At 47.6% G+C, this 20514-nt stretch overlaps 2 protein-coding genes across 6 annotated transcripts; one reads left to right on the forward strand and one right to left on the reverse strand.

The window, feature by feature from the left end:
- Window positions 1-364: 364 nt before the first annotated feature.
- LOC108928780 (complement C2) lies at window positions 365-13100 on the reverse strand. Of its 2 annotated transcripts, none has more exons than XM_018742910.2 (18): window positions 13074-13100; window positions 12824-12967; window positions 8267-8518; window positions 7425-7610; window positions 6793-7236; window positions 6509-6639; window positions 5524-5662; window positions 5276-5410; window positions 4906-5010; window positions 4562-4699; window positions 4173-4267; window positions 3802-3922; window positions 2865-3012; window positions 2302-2378; window positions 1528-1628; window positions 1162-1294; window positions 884-933; window positions 365-608 (listed from the first exon to the last, which is right to left on the reverse strand). In XM_018742910.2, exons 2-18 carry the CDS (start codon window positions 12900-12902, stop codon window positions 435-437), a joined length of 2508 nt encoding a protein of 835 aa, XP_018598426.1. In that variant the 5' UTR covers window positions 12903-12967; window positions 13074-13100; the 3' UTR covers window positions 365-434. The 2 variants fall into 2 exon arrangements, with proteins under 2 accessions (XP_018598426.1, XP_018598425.1); XM_018742909.2 differs by lacking the exon at window positions 13074-13100 and having other exon boundaries at window positions 6793-6891; window positions 7028-7201.
- On the forward strand, window positions 7652-20508 carry mfrp (membrane frizzled-related protein). 4 transcript variants are annotated; one of them, XM_018742913.2, is made up of 14 exons: window positions 7652-7667; window positions 13893-14046; window positions 14248-14353; window positions 15038-15169; window positions 15373-15513; window positions 15625-15844; window positions 16102-16232; window positions 16950-17075; window positions 17295-17371; window positions 17613-17761; window positions 18460-18590; window positions 18930-19064; window positions 19502-19629; window positions 19842-20508. In XM_018742913.2, exons 2-14 carry the CDS (start codon window positions 13993-13995, stop codon window positions 20067-20069), a joined length of 1758 nt encoding a protein of 585 aa, XP_018598429.2. In that variant the 5' UTR covers window positions 7652-7667; window positions 13893-13992; the 3' UTR covers window positions 20070-20508. The 4 variants fall into 4 exon arrangements, with proteins under 4 accessions (XP_018598429.2, XP_018598427.2, XP_018598430.2 ...); XM_018742911.2 differs by lacking the exon at window positions 7652-7667 and adding an exon at window positions 13084-13646 and having other exon boundaries at window positions 13744-14046; XM_018742914.2 differs by lacking the exon at window positions 7652-7667 and adding an exon at window positions 13084-13646 and having other exon boundaries at window positions 13744-14046; window positions 19845-20508.
- Window positions 20509-20514: the final 6 nt, after the last annotated feature.

Genomic DNA, 20514 nt, shown 5'->3' on the forward strand with positions numbered 1-20514 from the left:
AGAAAGCATTTTCCGAAAACCACAAAACGAATTAGGAACTGACTGATAAGTATGAACTTGATGCGTACGGAAAGCAGTTCCTTACTAAAGGTGAAGCTCAAATTAATAAAATTCCTGCACGTACATCAACAAAGACAAGACTACGAATACGTTGTGGTTTACATAGCATATTTAATCTTGTAATTTGCAAAACACCAAGTCACTGAATGTGGTCATCTGTATATTCAGGTTCCCCCATAGTGTGTGAATGACACATAGAGTGTGTGTTCCACTGATGTATGGATAAATGACCCATTGTGAGTAGTGTATCTAGCAGTGTAAGTCATCTTGGTGTGTGGGCTGATAACACACATAGTATCAGTTGGAAGTCACTTTGAAGAAAAGCGTCTGCTAAGTAAATAAATGTAAATATAACTGTAAATGTATGTGTCATCTTAGTTGTTTGGTGCCAGGAACTCGAGCGCCTGGCCTAGGTGGTTTTGTAACCATGGCAACACAGAGAAGACGCTGAGGTGGAAATCACGGGCATCTTCGGGAGGGGAGTCTCTTGAATATGTGTGGTCTGTGTATTTGCACATGTCTTTGGTGCCCCAGCTCACCACGCCCACCTGCCGGGGAAGAAAATCAGCGGTGTGTATGAGGAACATGCATGTTTTCTGCATCTTCAGGCTCTTTATTAATATGCAATTGAATGGAGTGTTTCGTTAAAAAAAAATACTCGTCACCCATAACAGGCTATTCAAAATTACCTTCAATACTCAGCAGTTTTGTTGAAATGTTTTATCTTCAGCCATTTCTTTGATTATTTTAATTCAGGTTGAGACATGCATTCTTACGTACAGGGATTTGAAGCTGATTTGAAACACAACGGAGAAATGCTTACTTGGAAATATCGTTTCCTTTCCTGGAGGAACAATGCTCCTCCAGAGTCGCCTAAGTAAAAGCAAACCATATTCAGTTAATATTTCATGAACTATTGCTTTGGGTTATGCTTTCCTGTAGCAATTCCTGCACTGTACCTTGTTCAGAGGTAATACAGAGGAAGTCTTCCAGGGACTTTAACTGAAAACGTTCATGTTACAAGCCCACGTGTTCAATCATCACGCTGATTTCCAGTGGTTTAAGGTGACACACAAGGGCTGGTGTGTATATGTTACTCACCTTTGCAGGTCAGGCTGTCTTTGTATTGCGTTGATCCTCCTGTGCACATGAACCTGTCTGTTACAACGTCCTGCACGGACGCTGTGCTGTTTGGCGACAAGGTGATGGCTGCATGCTTAATGCAGTCCGGCCTCTGCCACGGAGAGAAAAATCAACACGCTTTAGTGATCCCATTGGTCACGTTTGTTGTTGGTCACTGCTCATTTCTCATTTTCTAATTAACTATTCAGCCATGTCTTCTGCATGAAGCTCAGCCAATGAGTCGAGTATGGAAAAATTTAGTCTGAATAGCTAAAAGAACAGCAGAAGAGACAGAAGGGCCTATCTGGGGTTAAAAAGTATACCTAAGATGGGTGCAGCTCTCACCTTACTCTTCAGATGAATGTGTGTTAGCTTCCGTTGGTGCCCAGCATTCTTAGGGGTGAGAAAGTAGGCGGGGGTCTCTTCGAGAGCGAGCAGGGCTTTCTCTGCAAATGCACACAACATAACGTCTTTTATGACTTGTCATTGTGCAGCGGTACAGCATACAGTGTTTTCTTGCCTGCAGTCTGATAAAGAAACACGCAAAATGCTGCCCGCTAAAGGCGTATGACACACACAATAGACAATACATGCCCAATAACCACTTGCCCAGTGTAGGGTTCCAGTGGTCTGTAGCCTGTGAAAGAAGCAGAACACAAGGCATAGTACATCCTAGATGGGACAACTGTCCATTGCAGGGCAATCACACACACCACTATAAGTCACTCAATCATGTACTCGGAGCACCTGGAGAAAACCCACACAAACGTGAAGAACACGCAAACCCCTCACAGACTGAGCTGAATTTGAACCCATATCTGATGGCGCAGCCCAGGCACTGTAAGGCTCAACTGCCGATCCCTGGGTCTCTGCATCATACGTATACATGGAGTGCTATAAAAAAACAAGTCGTTTCAATTACATTTTTTACAAGAGCAACCTGTTTGTGTGTTGTGTCTTAAAGATTAGAAACCATTCATAACTCCCAGTCTCTCCCAGATATTAAAATGACAGCAGAAATGTTTAATAAACCTTATAAATGTTTGCCTTTTTCAACTACAGGCTATTGCACAGGTATCTGTTTAAGTAATACTTTCAGTACCTTTTAAATTCCCTTACCGTGCTCTTCACATGTTGCATTGGGACTCATTTTCAAAGCTCGATTCGATGATTTTGTACAGGGAAGACAGATAGGCCTGTGAGATAGACGCATGTCTCAGAAACAGCTTGTAATTCGGGTGTAATGCAGACATCTTAAACTTTGCGGGAGGGCAATGAACACGTTGGGTTTTTAAACTGCTACATTAACAAAGAATAATAGCTATGCAACACTGTTTCAATGGTCATTTTTTTGCCATAAAGAACAAAACATTATGTAAATATGTAAAGGTTTTGACAATGCAAAGAAGAGGCTGTGATTAAATAGGGAACTAAGAGGAGGAATAAACGTAAGTAAATTGGTTGAACTGAAAATTCAGTCACGCCGGGGCTCTCCGGAGACTCCTGGCTGTACAACAACTGAAGAGGCAGCAAAATACCGCAGGTGTGTGAAACCAACACACACTGTGTCATTTCATAATCAGCAAAGACACATATCGTGCATGTTGCCCTCCGTTGCGTTTACACCGCTTTGCCGTGTTGCGAGCCGAAAGCGTACTACAGAAAATCTTCTCCGAGCTCACCTTGCTCTCTCTGACAGCTTGATGCTCTCATTGACCTTGACAAGTGCAATATCGTAGTCGTAAAACTCCCTCACATTCTTGTTGGTGAGACGGCGAAGGTCATATTGCGGGTGAAGAATCACAGAACTGGCTTTCACCTTCCCATTGCCTTAGACCAAAATGATTTATAATGTGAGGACAATTAAAATACATTAGTTGTAATATGCATAATTATTTAATACAGGTGGTCCCCGATTTACGATGGTTCGACTTCCGACTTTTTGACTTTACGATGCTGAGCTGGCGGTAGACATTCAGTAGAAACCGCACTTCAAATTTTGAATTTAGATTTTATCCCGGGCAAGTGATATGAGGAGCAATACTCTTTCGTGATGCCGGGCAGCGACAGCGATCCGAATCTCCCAGTCTGTCACGCAGAGGTGTGTATTAGGTGTATAAAATGCATTTTCTACTTACAACATTTTCGACTTATGATGGGTTTCGCAGAACGTAACCTCATTGTAAACCCGGGACCACCTGTATATGTTTGCAGCCTAAAATCCCTGCATACACTAGTGCACAAAATTGCCTTTATATGAATCATAACCTCAGCTGAATGGCTTCAGTGTGTCAGTGTGCAGCAAGGGTGGTCCATATGATTTCAGAATAAGGAGAATAAGGTCCCTCTATTTGTTAGTGAATGTTAAACAAAGACATAATTACTGTACATGAGTAAGGGGCCATCAAGATATTTAAGGACATTGTAATGTGCTACTACAGGGAGGAGCAAAGACCTATAGTGTAAATGAACTCTAGTTCAGCTATCATTTAGTTGTATAGTAGGTGGAGGTCTGTAAGAGGGATACAAGAGCTGGAGCCCTGATGTAGACAAACTGGCAGACACTTCATTTGATGAATTCGGGCACAGATTTGATACGAATGCTCGGCAGGCTCAGACCATGCTGAATTTCCACTTTCTCAGGATTATTCACGATGCTTTTAGTGAAGCAATGAGCTGCAGTCAGGATCCAGTCTGGAGTCAGTATGGAGCCCTTGCAGTTCTCCAACTTCTTACTACTCTGCATAGGAGAGGAAATCAGATTTTAACCATACTAAACGAAGTGTTGATCAGTCAGAAAAAAATCCAACTTTGTTTTATTGCAAAGCAGCATAATGTTTTGAGGAATAAATGAACACGAACGTCACGGCAGTTATCCAGCCATAGGCAGACTAATGACTCAGCGGTGAAATGCCTTTTTATATTGATTTTTTTTTAATATGCTGTGTGATTTCATCCAGTGCCTCTTGCGTACAGTGCTGCATGTTTACCATCAAGACATCCACATGCCAAGGTCTGGTGTAGTCCTCCACCTGTGACTTGGCAAGCTCCTTTGCCACACCGCATGTGGTCACCCCAGAGTCACCTGATCAGAGATTCAGTTATGGTGAGAATCTGTTTGCTCATTACATAAAGATAAACAATGATTACTCATTGTCAAAAGTCTAATAAATTGAACCTTGTGGAAAGCTTATTTTTCAGTGGAACATTTTTTTTCCCTCTACCTTTTAAGTGTGATTGTCTGCACCAGTTACATATCACTAAAACCCTATGTATGCAGTGCAGGGCCAAAAGGATTTTTGAAGGTTTCAAGGTTTTCCAAACTATGATTGATGTCTGTATAAGAAAACTGAGAAGTAATATAAGCAGGGACACCCACTGATCATGCTGTCAAACACCTTTCCCAAGTCCTTGTATTTTTTCAGAATAAAAACATGCTCCTCCTTCATCTTCTTGGATGCAATGGCATTAAGCTGCTTCTTGTTTACAGAGTCCCCGACTCCAAACACGTAGATGTCTATGGACAAAAGCAAACGCTGTGACGGGTGCTGCAAGAGTAGCCACCGCTTACAGAAGTGTGGATGTTCATCATGGACTTGGGATGCAGACACAAGCTGAATCAGTTAAATGCAGAGTGTAAACATATTTTTGCGGCAAATGTACGGAATACACAATCCATCACGAACACTTTGACCTGCCCTGTTTCTTCCCACAAGTACCGACCGAGGAGGTTCTCAGATGTGTGGTCCAGGCTGTCTACGCGGAAGCCCAACAGGGAACGAATCTTGACCACGGCTTTCATAGGGTCGAGTCCCATGTTGACATAACCTGCATATCCAGAAAGAGAGGAAACGAGCAAATATGAGGCGTAAGTTACGGAAACTGGACATTAATAAGTTAATACGGGAAATCATTGAGCACATCTGTTATTTGGTAGAAGGGTTTCTCACACAAGTTTGATAGCTGTAGCAAAGACGGAGGAAACCAAACTTGGACTGATTTTCAGTTACAACATCTAAGTGATGGTTATCGGGAATTATGAGAGCAAATCAGAAAAAAAAAAAAACTATGGTTGACAGTAAGGAAAATGTACCGTCTGTTATGATGAGTATGACGTGTTGCGTCTCGTTGAATCTGTTCCTGGAATTTTCTTTAAGGAAGGCCATGTTCTCGTACACATTGTGCAGGGCTTTGTACATGTTCGTGCTCAGTCCTATCTCCTGAGCAACTGCAAGAGACGTGTTGTTCTACTGTTACACTCATTGCTGCAACAAGAGACAAGCGCCTTTTACGATGCATGAAGAAGACAGCGTCAAGACTTGTGCATTAGCATTGGTTTACCTTTATATTGAAATTTCTGCAGCTCGGCCACAGCCTGGTCTGCTGGGCTGAAGAAATTATCCCGTATGGACAAAATTACTTTGACGTCGGTGGCATAGGAGATGACGTGAAACTTCATATCAACTTCGTAGCTGTCGAGCTGCAACATAAAGTGTCCCCCAGTGCTGAGCAGGTGTGTTGGACATTCTGGACATGTTGCAGTTGCAGTATGTTGTTATTGAGAGCAGTCCTCACTGAGTAGAGGAGACGTACTGAACATCAGGCCGAAGGTGAATCCTCAGCAAGTGGTATAGAAGATGAATGTGGAGAAGAAAACTAGGGTATACACGGTAAGTTTACACTATGTGGGCTTCGCACTGCAGTGCAGCAGGTAGTGTACTGCATTAGCACTTCCAGCCTGAAGTGCAAAAATGGACTTTGCCGTAATACTGTACAACTGACAATAGTACTTAACCTAAATAGCTTCAGTTAAATGTCCACTCGTTCATTTTTAAGAACCGATTGTCCAATGCGGGATCGTGCGGACTGCCCGGAAACACAGGGCGTGAGGGAGGGTACACCACGGACAGGGTGCCAGTCCATCACATGCAGTCACGCGTTGTCACTTAGACGCACACAGTATGGACAATTTAGAGTCACTAATACATCTGAAATGCACGTCTGTGGATTGTGGGAGGGAACCAGAGCACCCAGAGGATACCTACGCGAACAAAGGGAACATGCAAAGCCTGCACAGACCTAACCCAATTTTAAACTAAGTCTGAATATACAGCCCAGGATATGTAAAGCACCAGTGCTGCCCACTGCACCACGGTGCCAACCCAATTAAATACCGTTTCTAGTTGTATTAATGAGTAAAATTTACAATGGCTTAGAGTGAAACTGTCAGCTGAACAAAAAATCCACTGAATTATTCTTCCTCTTATCATTACTATTATTTAGGACACGTTTCTCTTTCATTTTCATCTGCCTAGCAGTCACTGACCTTTTGGATAAGGCTGATCGTGGCACTCTTGGCACTGTCAAAGTTTTCCTTGTTGATGCTACCCGAGGTGTCCAGTAGGATGTAAATATTTAGACGGCCATCGGCAACCTGGATAGTCCTGCCGAAGGAGACTGTCCACACCACAAAAAAAATACAACTACAGGTTTTGGAGACACACATTTTCCACACTGTGTACAAGGCAGGTCAGAGCAACAGAACAGAGCTAGTGTGTTCACTTTATTAACAGTCGCTCTTAGTCTGCGCAACCTTACAGCCTTTGTCACCTTTTCTTTTTAAGCTGGAGGAGGAGACCTCAAATATGCTGGAGAGCGAGCCTGCCATTGCCTGGGACACCATCTCCGGGGAGTCAAAGGTGAACTGAGCTGCAGAGAAAATGGTGAGGGGGAATTGTTTGGAGCCGAGGTTTGTTTGCTTGCCCGAGGTGGATGAACTTCTTTCCCGATGGACACTGGCGCTGAGCTGAGATTGCGGCAAGAACCGACACATTGGCACTCTTACCCATGCAGCGAGCCTCGGACCCACTCCATACCCGTGTGTCCAGACAAACCCTCTCTGCCGAACCCAGGAGGTCCAAGCCTGTCTGACAGCGGTACTGGACCTTTTCACCAATTCGGAAACGGCTTCCGGAACGCAGGGCTCCCGGAGGGGTTCCTGGGTTTGCGCAGTCATCCACTGGATAAGGCAGAGACAGAATCGGGCTTCAAACACTGAAATGTCCAACAAAACCACTATTGTAAATCATTGAAACAGATCCAGCTAACTTAAACATTTGAATACCACGTTTCACATGCAACTGTGTATATGCACCAGAGTACTATGTATGTACATGTTTTTGTACTGCTGATGCAGTGCTCTGTGTTGCACGGAACAGTGGCAGCCACTACAATTCCCTCACCTTGGTCATCACACGCAGGGGTCGTACCAGTCCACACCCCCGAGACCGTGCAGTTTCGCAGAGCCGATCCGTACAGGGTGAACCCGTCATGGCAGGAGAAGTGCTGCGTCTCCCCTGGTTGAAACCACTGTTGCCGGGGCCAAAACTCACCATTATCCAGCTGAATCTGAGCCGGACACAGAACCTCTGGCAACAAAAGAGACAAAGATCTCTCACCTTCACACGTGACAGGGTTTCCAACGCGTAAGTATACCTTCGCAGGAAGTGAAAAATACTTTTGAAGACAAGACAGGGAATCTGTGACATATAGAACACGAAGGTGTTTAGACATTTCATACGCCCTGCATAGCTACATCGCGGCTCTGTAAGCACGATCTCAGAATTAAGAAACAGCACAAGACCGACTAACACTGAAGAGCAGGGATTCACCCACAGTGGCGGAGCAGGTAGCGCTGGAGCCCCATTGTTCCTGGGCTCTGGGTTCACACAGGGCTTCAAACCTGATTCAGTCTGTGTGGATTTTGCATACACCATCTCTGTTCACAAAGCTTGCCTCTGGGTGCTCTGGTTTCCTCCCACAGTCCAAAGATATGGGTTTCCGGTGAAATGGTGACCCCAAATTACCTGTAGCGTGTGTATATGTCGGTGAATGATTGCGTGCGTATGATTGCGATGGACTGGCGTCCTGTCCAGAGTGTACCCTGTCTCACACCCTATGCTTCTGGGACAGGCTCCGAACCACCACGACCCAACACTGGATAAGCGGTTATTTATAGATGGATGAAATTCACCCTCGAAGCCCATCTGGTTTTGGGTCCTCCTGTAGGAAGTGTCGGCCTTACCTTTGCACGTTGCTTGGGTAACCCTTCTTCCGCTCGCTAGTCTCATGGTGGCCCACTCCCCATCCGTGTCGCACACCCTCTGGCTAACAGGAAATGGGTAGTACCCTGTGCCGCAGTGGTAGGTGAGCACGCTGCCAGGGGCGCCCCCTAGTGAGTAGGACACAGATCCTCTTGCGATGGTCTCCTCCGCAGAGCAGTTCTGCTGCTGCTCATAGTAATCGGACCCCTCATAGGCGTTCTCCTGGGCTTGGACTGAAATAGACAGAAAAAGACAGAAATGCTTGTTCTGATTTCGACTCGTAGTTTGTAATAAGTTTTATTAGGGCCTCCGGAGAATTTATTTTTTTATTAATTATTACAGAAGGTTCGAATAATAAGATGGTCCATCAGAATATAGATGCAGTAAATAACATGTTTGCATGTTATGGTTTAGCCAGCAAAACATTCATTTTTAGACAATCTGTCTGGATTGTTTTTTTTAATTTTCTTTTTAATGTTTGCATTTCGCAAGCAAGCAGAAACAAAGCCATCTCCTAAAAGCACTATAAAAAGCACTGAAGCAATTTTGAGAAAGCGATAAAAATGTATTTTACCATTTGTGTGCTTTATAAGTTTTCCCCCTTACTGCATTATGTACATGGATGTGCCATGTTATACTCTACATTCAAAATATATTTTTATTGCTTTGTCAAAACTGTCCAGATGACAGCCTAGTGCCTAAAACAGAAAACAAAAGCTGAAAACAGCTTCATTAGCAGTCAAAATCAACTTTTAAAAGCTTATTTCAACCTAATAACTGCTATTCATAATTACTTTGTAACAAGAAAGGAGGTCAAAATTAATCTGAATTCCTTTAAAAACTTTGCACGGAACTAAAGTATTATTCATATAATTGGGTACGGGGAATCCTGCTAAACTGAAGAATGACGTGTAAAAATGACCCCTGAACATCCATCCATCCATCCATCTTCCTCCGCTTTTATCCGGGGCCGGGTCGCGGGGGCAGCAGTCCGAGCAGAGTACTCCAGACCTCCCTCTCCCCGCACACCTCCTCCAGTTCCTCTGGGGGAACCCCAAGGCGTTCCCAGGACAGCCGGGAGACATAGTCTCTCCAACGTGTCCTGGGTCTGCCCCGAGGCCTCCTCCCAGTGGGACAAGCCCGGAGCACCTCCCCAGGGAGGCGTCCAGGAGGCATCCGGAACAGATGCCCGAGCCACCTCAACTGGCTCCTCTCGATGCGGAGGAGCAGCGGCTCTACTCCGAGCTCCTCCCGGGTGACTGAGCTCCTCACCCTATCCCTAAGGGTGCGCCCAGCCACTCTGCGGAGGAAACTCATTTCTGCCGCTTGTATCCGCGATCTCATTCTTTCGGTCATGATCCAGAGTTCATGACCATAGGTGAGGGTAGGAACGTAGATCGACCGGTAAATTGAGAGCTTCGCCTTACGACTCAGCTCCCTCTTCACCACAACAGACCGGTACAATGACCGCATTACTGCAGACGCCGCACCGATCCGTCTGTCGACCTGCCGCTCCATTTTTCCCTCACTCGTGAACAAGACCCCAAGATACTTAAACTCCTCCACTTGAGGGAGCAACTCCCCCCTAACCCGGAGGGAGCAATCCACCTTTTTCCGACTGAGAACCATGGCCTCGGATTTGGAGGTGCTGATTCTCATCCCCGCCGCTTCGCACTCGGCTGCAAACCTCCCCAGTGCACGCTGCAAGTCTTGACTTGATGAAGCCAACAGGACCACATCGTCCGCAAAAAGCAGAGACGAGATCTCGCGGCCACCAAAACAGACACCCTCCGTTCCCTGACTGCGCCTAGAAATTCTGTCCATAAAAATAATGAACAGAATCGGTGACAAAGGGCAGCCCTGGCGGAGTCCAACATGCACCGGGAACAGGTCTGACTTACTGCCGGCAATGCGAACCAAGCTCCTGCTCCGGTCATACAGGGAACGAACAGCCCGTAGCAACGAGCCCCGAACCCCATAATCCCGAAGCACCCCCCACAGGATGCCACGAGGGACACGGTCGAATGCCTTCTCCAGGTCCACAAAACACATATGGACTGGTTGGGCAAACTCCCACGAACCCTCCAACACCCTAGTGAGGGTATAGAGCTGGTCCAGTGTTCCACGGCCAGGGCGAAAACCGCATTGCTCCTCCTGGATCCGAGGTTCGACTATCGGTCGGATTCTCCTTTCCAGTACCCTGGCATAGACTTTCCCAGGGAGGCTAAGGAGTGTGATCCCCCTGTAGTTGGAACACAATCTCCGGTCCCCCTTCTTAAAAAGAGGGACCACCACCCCGGTCTGCCAGTCCAGAGGCACCGTTCCCGAACTCCACGCGATGCTGCAGAGGCGTGTCAGCCAAGACAGCCCCACAACATCCAGAGACTTGAGAAACTCGGGGCGGATCTCATCCACCCCCGGAGCCTTGCCACCGAGGAGTTTTTTGACTACCTCAGCAACTTCAGCCAGGGTAATGGACGAGTCCCCCTCCGAGTCCCCAGCCTCAGCTTCCTCTACGGAAGGCGTGTCGGAGGGATTGAGGAGATCCTCAAAGTACTCCTTCCACCGCCCGAGAACATCCTCAGCTGAGGTCAGCAGCGCACCACTTCCACTGTAAACAGTGTTCGTGGAACACCGCTTCCCCCCTCTGAGTCGCCGGACGGTTTGCCAGAATCTCTTTGAGGCCGACCGAAAGTCTTCCTCCATGGCCTCACCGAACTCCTCCCAAGCCCGAGTTTTTGCCGCGGCGACTGCCAGAGCCGCGCTCCGTTTGGCCCGTCGGTACCTGTCAGCTGCTTCAGGAGTCCCATGAGCCAGCCAGGCCCGATAGAACTCCTTCTTCAGCTTGACGGCATCCCTTACTTCCGGTGTCCACCACCGTGTTCGGGGATTGCCGCCGCGACAGGCACCGGAGACCTTATGGCCGCAGCTCCGAACAGCCGCACCGACAATGGAGGAGCGGAACATAGTCCATTCAGACTCAATGTCCCCCACCTCCCTCGGGACCTGGTTGAAGCTCTGTCGGAGGTGGGAGTTGAAGACCTCTCTGACAGGGGCTTCCGCCAAACGTTCCCAACAGACCCTCACTATGCGTTTGGGCCTGCCAGGTCTGTCCAGCTTTTTCCCCGCCATCGAATCCAACTCACCACCAGGTGGTGATCAGTTGACAGCTCAGCCCCTCTCTTCACCCGAGTGTCCAAGACATATGGCCGAAGGTCAGAAGAAACGACTACAAAGTCGATCATCGACCTCCGACCTAGGGTGTCCTGGTGCCAAGTGCACTGGTGGACACCCTTATGCATGAACATGGTGTTCGTTATGGATAAACCGCGACTAGCACAGAAATCCAATAACAACTCACCGCTCGGGTTCAGATCAGGGAGGCCGTTCCTCCCAATCACGCCCCTCCAGGTATCACTGTCGCCGCCCACGTGGGCGTTAAAGTCCCCCAGTAGAACGACAGAGTCCCCAGTGGGAGCGCTTTCCAGCACGCCCCCCAGGGACTCTAAAAAGGCCGGGTACTCTACACTGCCGCTAGGCGCATAAGCACAAACGACAGTGAGAGACCGTTCCCTGACCCGAAGGCGTAGGGAGATGACCCTCTCATTCACCGGGGTAGACTCCAACACATGGCGGCTGAACTGGGGGGCTATTAATAAGCCCACACCAGCCCGCCGCCTCTCACCTTGGGCAACGCCAGAATAGTGGAGAGTCCACCCTCGATCGAGTAGAGTGGTTCCAGAACCCAAGCTGTGAGTGGAAGTGAGCCCGACTATATCTAGACGGTATCTCTCAACTTCCCGCACCAGCTCAGGCTCCTTCCCCGCCAGTGAGGTGACATTCCAAGTCCCAAAAACCAGAGTTGGCGCCCGAGGTTTGGGTCGGCCGGGCACTCGGCCCCGACCACCGCCCAAATCACAACGCACCGGCCCCTTATGGTTTCTCCGGCAGGTGGTGAGCCCACCGAAGAGCGGCTCCACGTTGTGGCTTCGGGCTGAGCCCGGCCAGGCCCCGTGGGCATAGACCTGGCCACCAGGCGCTCGCATGCGAGCCCCCCCCCCAGGCCTGGCTCCAGGGTGGGGCCCCGGTGACCCCATACCGGGCGGGGTAAACGGACGCCTTGATTTTTTTGTCATAAGGGGTTTTTGAACCGCGCTTTGTCTCGTCTGTCATCCAGGACCTGTCTGCCATGGGAGACCCTACCAGGGGCATGTAGCCCCAGACAACATAGCTCCTGGACTCATTCAGGCACTCAAACCCCTCCACCACGATAAGGTGGCGGTTCACGGAGGAGGACCCCTGAACATTTGAACATATTTTTTTTTTTATTTTTGTAAAAAATATGAAAGATTATGGATAATGTGCACAGAGAGCACTTTTGGCAGGAGAGAAAGTAAAACTGGAGCATTTCCTTTGCTGGGTTAGTACAGCGGAGCACAGCAGGGTACAGCCAGGTACAGTAGCGTACAGCAGCCGGGTAGAGCAGGGTACAGCCAGGTACAGTAAGGTAGAGCAGGGTACTTCACTGACTCACCCACCTCGAGCAGCAGGGCGGCCCAGGGGGTCCAGGAGCGCTACGCACAGCATCGCCGCCACGACGAGCGCTTCGCACTTCATTCTTTCTCCAGGTCGGACCCGAGCTCTCGGCGGCGTCTGTTTGCCGTCCGTGTCCAGCAACACTACTGCATATTTGAGCACAGATTACCCATTAACTTCGAGAGGCGCGATGATCGCTGACGGTCCTGACGGGAATTATTCTGTGCTCGTGTTTGCTCACCGCTCGCTCACCTACGCCGGGTTTTCCCTCCTTTTTTCTTTTCCCCCCTTTTCCCTTTTTTCTGCTTCTGCACTAATAATATGTAGGCGACTCGCGGCCGCACTGACACGAAGCGTCCCAAGAGTCACTTACAGCTTTGTGCCTTTTTGCTTACTTTATTCATCATCATGTTGTTCGGAGCTCGTGTCACTGAGTCACTGTCAGCGCTGAGGAGGGGGGGGCGAGGGGCTGCGAACAGTAGTAGATGAGGGGCTGCGAGGGGCTGCGACGCCGGGCCTGCGATCTCGAGCGGCTGTGTGGGATTAGGAGCCGATCGCGGGACTTACTTACTTATTTAGAGCCGCTCAGTCCTCTCAGGTGACTCGGCTTTGCGGGGCCCACGCCGCGCCACGGGGTCTGATCCGTTCGCCCAACGGCTCCGTCCGTCCGCGTACCCAGAAATAATAAATATCCACGCGGAAAACTTAAAAGACGCCGAAGACCTTAACTTAAGTTTCTCTGGCGGAAATAAACTCACCCCAAAAACCGGATTTGTTTTGTAACTTTAATTTTATTCCTTTTACTGAATGTTTGAAGAGTTACAGGTCGGTGCCTCCCATTATTATTATTATTATTATTATTATTATTATTAAGGAACTTAGTCGGTGCTTCTTGTGTTTGAGCTGAACTTCTCTGTAACAGGGTTTTCGTGCCAAGTGTTATTGATAACACTGAGTGACGGATTTGTGGGGGAAACGCAAAAGTGACCCATTTTCGGTAACTCTTGTTTTCAGTGTTATTATTTTTTTAAATTTTTTTTTTTTTGTCGTTGTCAATGTTAATGTGGAAAGTTGCCCTAAAGAGGTTTTTTGGCCCCGAGAGGAGCAGACGGCGGACCTGTACAATAAATGTGTCAGTGCGGATGCTGAGCTGAAGCCCCGAACCTCCGCAATGGGGGAGCAGATCGCGGTGACAGTGGAAACACCGCCGCCAGACACCTATAAGGTATATGTGTGTGTGTGTGTGTGTGTGTGTGCGCGCCACTTGTCCAGAATTTAAATGATCCCAATTATTAGAGCGACACTGTGAAACTTGCAGGTGAAACATTTTTACTCCAGTGCAAAATCTTAAACTGTATTTCGCCGTATTTACATGACGTCATGGCTCTAATGAATTAAGTGGTTCGTTTAATTCGACGTAATCTAGACGGTGTTTTGCAACCCCGCTTTTGAGGCCGAAAACGAGTTGGAGGGCAACAAGGATGACATCGGAACCGGAGACTCGGGCTCGAAGCAGCAGAGCCCCCCGGCGAGTGAGTCTTACTCTGATCACAGTATTAATACCTTCCTCGTTGCACTAACTGTACTCTCGCTTTCCATGAATGTTGAGATCAAGTGAATTTAGGGGTTGTAAGTCTGTTTTTTTCTTGAAGATATGCAGTGTCTAAGATTTTTTTTAAATATTCCTGGAATTAAGATAGTTATGAGTGAAGAAAGGCGTGCGGCGACGCAGGGGGTAGCGCTGGTGCTTCAGTGCCTGGGCTGTTCGGGCCCGGGTTCGAATCAGCTTAGTCTGTGTGCTTTTTGCGTGCTCTCCCTGCGTGGGTTTCCTCCCACAGTCCAAAGACTGTGGCTCTAAATGACCTCTAGTGTGTGTGTGTGTGCGTGTGTGGCTCCCCTCTGATGGACTGATGTTCTGTTCAGGGTGGACCCTGTCTAGCCCATTGATTCTAGGTTTAACTCCTGACTTGGAGAAGCAGTTAAGGTGAATGAGTGAGGGAATAGTATTAAAATATGAAGGAAAGGATTAGTGATTTTCCTTTTTTGCTCCTAGAAAAAAAATGTCATTCTTTTAACCCATGAAACAAGCTGTTTTGGTAAATCCGAGATAACCGAAGTGCAGAATCATACGAGTTGGACCGCTAAATCTGTGTGACCTGCAGCTTGTTGTGCACTTTATTATTCGCTCTTACTTTCCATCCACTGACTCTCTCAAGGTGACGGCGGGCGCAGCCTCGACCCGACGCCTGTGGGCAGACCCTGGTGCGGCTGCTCCGCTCTTGTGCTGGCTGCCTGCCTCCTGCTCCTAATTGCCGCCCTGGGCCTGGCGCTGGTTCTCATCTTCATGCGTGAGTCTGTTGTGCTGTGGCTGTGAGTGGAGTCGCGCTCAAGAACATGCCATCGTTGGTATGGTCGCAGTGCCACTGTTGGAGCTCCTCTACTGCAAATAAAGACGTGTAAATTGCAGCCATGGTGTCGATTTTTTGTTTTTAGATGTAAGCGCTCAATCGTGTGCCTTAAGGGGTCTTATTAATATGTCTATAACTTCCAGAGCTGAAAGACCAGAAAACTCAGCAAGGGGTGACCGTGACCCCCTTAGATTCATGGAATGATGTCTTTCCCTCAAGACCAGTCAATAATACTCAGTCCCACATTACTGTGGCTACACATCCAGAGGCCACATCTTCTTCCAGTGAGTCTAAGAACAAAAGCATTAAAAAAAATCCCATCATACAGAGTGTTTTTATAACTGAATGTCGAAAGATTACCCCAAACTGTCCTTTTTCCAATTCCCCTTCTCCAGAGTGTGGTGGCATCCTGACTGACCCGGACGGAACTTTCAGCTCTCCAAACCATCCTGGTCCTTATCCTCCAGACTCCCTGTGCCTCTGGGTGATCCAGGTGCGTCCACCCGCCCTGGTCCAGCTGCGTGTGTCCTCTCTCAGCGTGGAGGGACCCTCACCTTGTCTCTTCGATTGGCTGGAGCTCCGCGAGGTCGCAGAGGAGACGTCCTTCATCACCAGGTCCACTCTGCGGTTCTTTTACCTCGATATTTAGGCCTGCTTTCTATTACTGAGTGTTGTTTTAATGAGCCTCGTTTGCACAGGAGTTTTTGGTGCACACCTTGAAAAAATGACCTTAACAGTGATGATCGCCACCTCTTTCTGGGTACAGTAACCTGGATCATGGGGCGTATGCGTAACAGGGTGCAGAAGGGCACCGTTCCCGCGAACCGCCCAGCGCACTGGTAGTAACAATCAGGCTCTTTCTCACCTCACAGATTTTGTGGCAATGTGGCGCCCCCTACTGTAAATACCAACAGCAGCACGGTGTGGGTGACCTTCCGCTCAGACAGCAGCATCGGCGGCAACGGCTTCGCCGCACAGTACCAGGCCATTTTGCCCCAACAAAGTGAGTGCTTACCGTGCGGGAGAGCGGGAAACGAAAGTGCAGGAAACAGGGCGACGGAGCTACACTGGAGAATCTGAGGGAAATACGAACGCGATGGAAAGGTTCATATGGTGGAGAGTAACTGCACTTTAGAATCTCGCGTCCGCATCTAAGTGTCTCTTTCGGCTAATGTAACGCACACATTGTACGTTCCGTGAGATGTACGTCGCTTTGCAGAAGAGCATCTGCTAAATGAATGAATGCCGACGCAAATGTGAGAGAAACTGCAAAAAACCGAGGTCGGTGTGGGAGGTTTGAGGATAATTTTCTAAGCACTGGTAGGAAGATGAGGGTGGTCACAAAGCATGACACAGGAGAACAAAAAGCTAGGATGTGGAAGGGGAGCTTTGGGAGGGGGGGGGGACTGGGGATGAAGCATTCTAACTATTCTCAGTCATTTTCTTAGTAACTGTCATCGTTAAGTAGTATATCTTGTGCCAGTCAAAGATTATGTGTTATAGTGGTTGTGAATTAATAGGAATATTTCTGTTTCATCCTCATCATCATTATTATTGTTATCGTTAATATTCTGTTTCACCAGTAAACATTGCCGTGAGTACAGACTAGTCCGAGGTATTTGTGGAAATTGTTTGCGCAGTACGTTCACCGGGTCTCCAGAAATCTTCACGTTCATGTGTACGTGTCTGTGTGTGTATGCATGTACGTGGGCTTCCTCAGAGAGCTGCTCCCAGGATGAGTTCCTGTGCGACGATGGACATTGCGTGCTTCCCGTGTCGGTGTGCGACGGCAAGCCCGACTGCCGAGATCGCAGCGACGAAGGCAACTGCAGCCACAAACACAAAGGTTGAGCTCCCCGGAGCGCCAGGATGAAGATCATTCCTGTCACGGATACAAAAGACTTGCTTGTTGCCCATATATAAAAAAAAAAAAACAAGACAGCATGAAATTGGTTGTCTCAAGTACATGAATATTGAAGAATTTCCCATCGTATAGCATCCAGTGAAAATTTTAGCACTCAGGAGTATTTGCTTCATTGCAGACATTTGTGCTGTTTTGCTGCAGAGTGTGGTGGCCAGAAGACTGGACCAGAGGGGTCCCTATCCAGTCCCAACCATCCTAAGCCTTACCCTCCCCTGCAGGTAAATCCGAGCAAACCTTTCGAACCCTTACCTTACTTTCACATAAATCTTTCCTCACCTTCTAACCAAACTAAATTTTCATCAGCAGGTTGATTCTTTCTTACTGACTAACCCACCCTAACATCACCAACAGGTAAATTACTGCACACCTTTCTTAGTATCTTTATGCTTAAGGTTTCGTAAACCACCGCAGCTCTGTGTAGGATTCCTGTTCAGTTAACTGTAAATTTCTCTCAATCAGCTGTGCACGTGGCACATATCTGTGGCAGAAGGCCATGTGATCAGGCTGAGCTTCCGCAACTTCAGCCTGGAGACCAAGGAAACGTGTGAGTTTGACTATGTGGAAGTTCATGACAGCGCTGACACAGCTGGGGACAGAGTTCTGGGCAGGTCAGATGCCAACCTTCTTGCTTCTTTTAGTTTGCATGTTTTTACCATGCGTGAAGTGTGGAATGATGCGATGCAGGTGTGTGTTGTGGGTAACAGCGATTTACCGTGTAGTGTGTACATTTGTGAAGCAGGTGCCGCATGTGCGGCTGTATGACGTGAAATTATGTGATGCAAAATTGTAGAAGACTGTATGTGCAACCGTGTCAAAAAGAGGTGTGATTTGCAGTTACATGGGGTGGCATAGCAAGTAGCGCTGCTGTCTCACAGCGCCTTGGTGGTGTGAGAGGATGTGGGTTTGATCCCCACTCAGTCTGTGTGGAGTTTGCATGTTCTCCCTGTGTCTGTGTGTGTTTCCTCTGGGTGCTCTGGTTTCTTCCCAAAGACAGGCTATTCAGGTTCCCCCATAGTGTGAGTGACAGAGAGAGTGTGTTCCACTGATGTATGGATGAGTGACGCAGTGTAAGCAGTGTATCTAGCAGTGTAAGTCACCTTGGTAAATAAGGTGTGTGTGCTGATAACACTACATACAGTTTGTTGGAAGTTGCTTTGGAGAAAAGCATCTGCTGAATAAATGTAATGTAACTCAGAGATGTAGTGCTGAAATACGTGATGTGTGTATAGTATCATGCAACAATATATTCTCCTATAAGTGCGTGATGGGTACGTATCAAGCTGAAGGTGCCCTTGCTTTGTTCCAGGTTCTGCGGCACAGGTTTGCCGCCTGAACTGACATCCACGGGGCCCGTGATGACCGTCCTGTTTGTGGCAGATGAAGGTGTTGCGGATAGTGGCTTCTTCGCGTCATACCAAGCCATCGCTGTCTCCCACAGTGAGCTCTGCCGCCTGCGGCGGTGCTCTCATGTTATCACTTTCATATTGTATTTTGTACATTACTAGCAAGTACAGCGGTGGAGAGGGATTATTAAAGGTAAAGTGAAGCATGAATAGCCTGACAAATGAAAAAAATCCATTCAGTAAAGAGCAAGACATATGCTCTGGTTAGCCAGTGCTGATAATATTTATAATAACTATCTTCTTTCCCCTATTTCTGATCACTCCATATCTGAGTATCCCCTAGGTGTTGATGCTGCTTTTCGCAGATGTTTCACAACTTTGCTTAATATTGTAAGGGGGTGGATCTCTCAGATGTCTGCTCCCCACCTCCCAGGAACCTGCAGCACTGCTCAGTTCGCCTGCAGCACCGGGGAGTGCGTGAACCGCGAGTTGCTGTGTGATGGCTGGAGCGACTGTGCAGACAGCGCAGATGAGCAGGGCTGCGCCAACACCACCTACCCCTCGTTCAGTAAATCCACACATGATCCCTAAACATCATGGTTCCCCTGACAGTTTCAACCATTAATGCTTATTTTTTTATTATAGTGAGAATACATACTGTATATTGTAGTTTGCGTTTTATAAGATGTACAGTAAAAATATTTCAGTGGAAACTAAAGTTTTAGAAAAAATGACTGACATACTGTATATAGGACACTGGGAAGCGGCAATATTTTTCAATGAAAGTAACGATGATGATGAAAAATGATAAAAATGAAAAAAACTGTGGTGAAAGTAACTTTACTGTTATTTTACTTCACTACAGCTGTGTCCTCCCGTATTTGTTCTGAATGCAGACACTCCATACTTTCTTCAGTAGTTCTGATTATTTGTGAACTACCTGGGAAAATAAATCTCTAGCTGTCCGAAGTGGTTATTTCCCAGCAGTTCTATGTCATACTCCAGGTTCCTCATGTGAGCCAATCCAGGTCGAGATGTGCCAAGGCTTGAGCTACAACTTGACCGCATTCCCCAACATCTGGCTTTCCATTGCTGACCAGAGGGAGGCAGCTATGGTTCTCCAGCAGCACAAGGTGAGACACAGTGTGGGTCTCATTGCTGTCAGACATAAGACATCATATTTCATAAAGGCAGCGCAGCTTCTTTTTCATTTTGTACTCTGATTATCAGTCTGTTTCATTTTGGTCCCAACTAAATGTCATCAGTGGAAGCCCATTCCTCTTTTCAAGACTGGTTAAAGTTTAATTGCCATCTGACCCCTCCCCCAACACACACACAACCCCAGCAGGTGCTGATGGAGCTGGCCTGTTTCCAGTCCCTGCGCAGAATGGTGTGTGGGATGGTGGTGCCCCAGTGCAGCCCACAGGGTGGCGTGCTCCAACCCTGCCGCTCCGTCTGCATTGCCGCCCAACAGCAGTGCGGTCAGGCTTTGGATCTGCTTTCCCTCGGGTGGCCTTCCAACTGCCACCTCTTCCCGGACTCCCAGGACCTGGTGGAGTGCTCACTTCCCTAGCTGGGCCTCAGCTGGCTGCATGCCCATAAAGCCTTTTTCTCTAGTTCACAGGCGACCAAGGATAAAAACATGTGCCCCTCCTCTCACACATATCTGACAATAAAACACTGCCCAGCAAAACCCACTTAAGTGAAAAATATTTATTAAAGAGATTTTATGTTGCTGACCCTAAAAGCTGCCCTTACTAGTTATAGAACACTACAGTACTTTACCACATACATCTGTATTCTAAATGGTTTGGCAAGTCATTTCAATTAAATGTTTCATAACCTGTGCAATTCCATTGCAACGAACCATATTGTTTACAAATTGCACGTCTTTTTGGACGTAAAATTCTCTGCACTTGTGATGTTGGTGCTTTATTACCCATTTGAAATGAATATTTATTATACCTATTGGAATTGAGAGGTGTTTTTTATCATTTGGTAGGGAAATTTTTGCCACC

This window comes from Scleropages formosus, chromosome 10 (genome assembly GCF_900964775.1).
Source record: "Scleropages formosus chromosome 10, fSclFor1.1, whole genome shotgun sequence".
NCBI classification, from domain to species: domain Eukaryota; kingdom Metazoa; phylum Chordata; class Actinopteri; order Osteoglossiformes; family Osteoglossidae; genus Scleropages; species Scleropages formosus.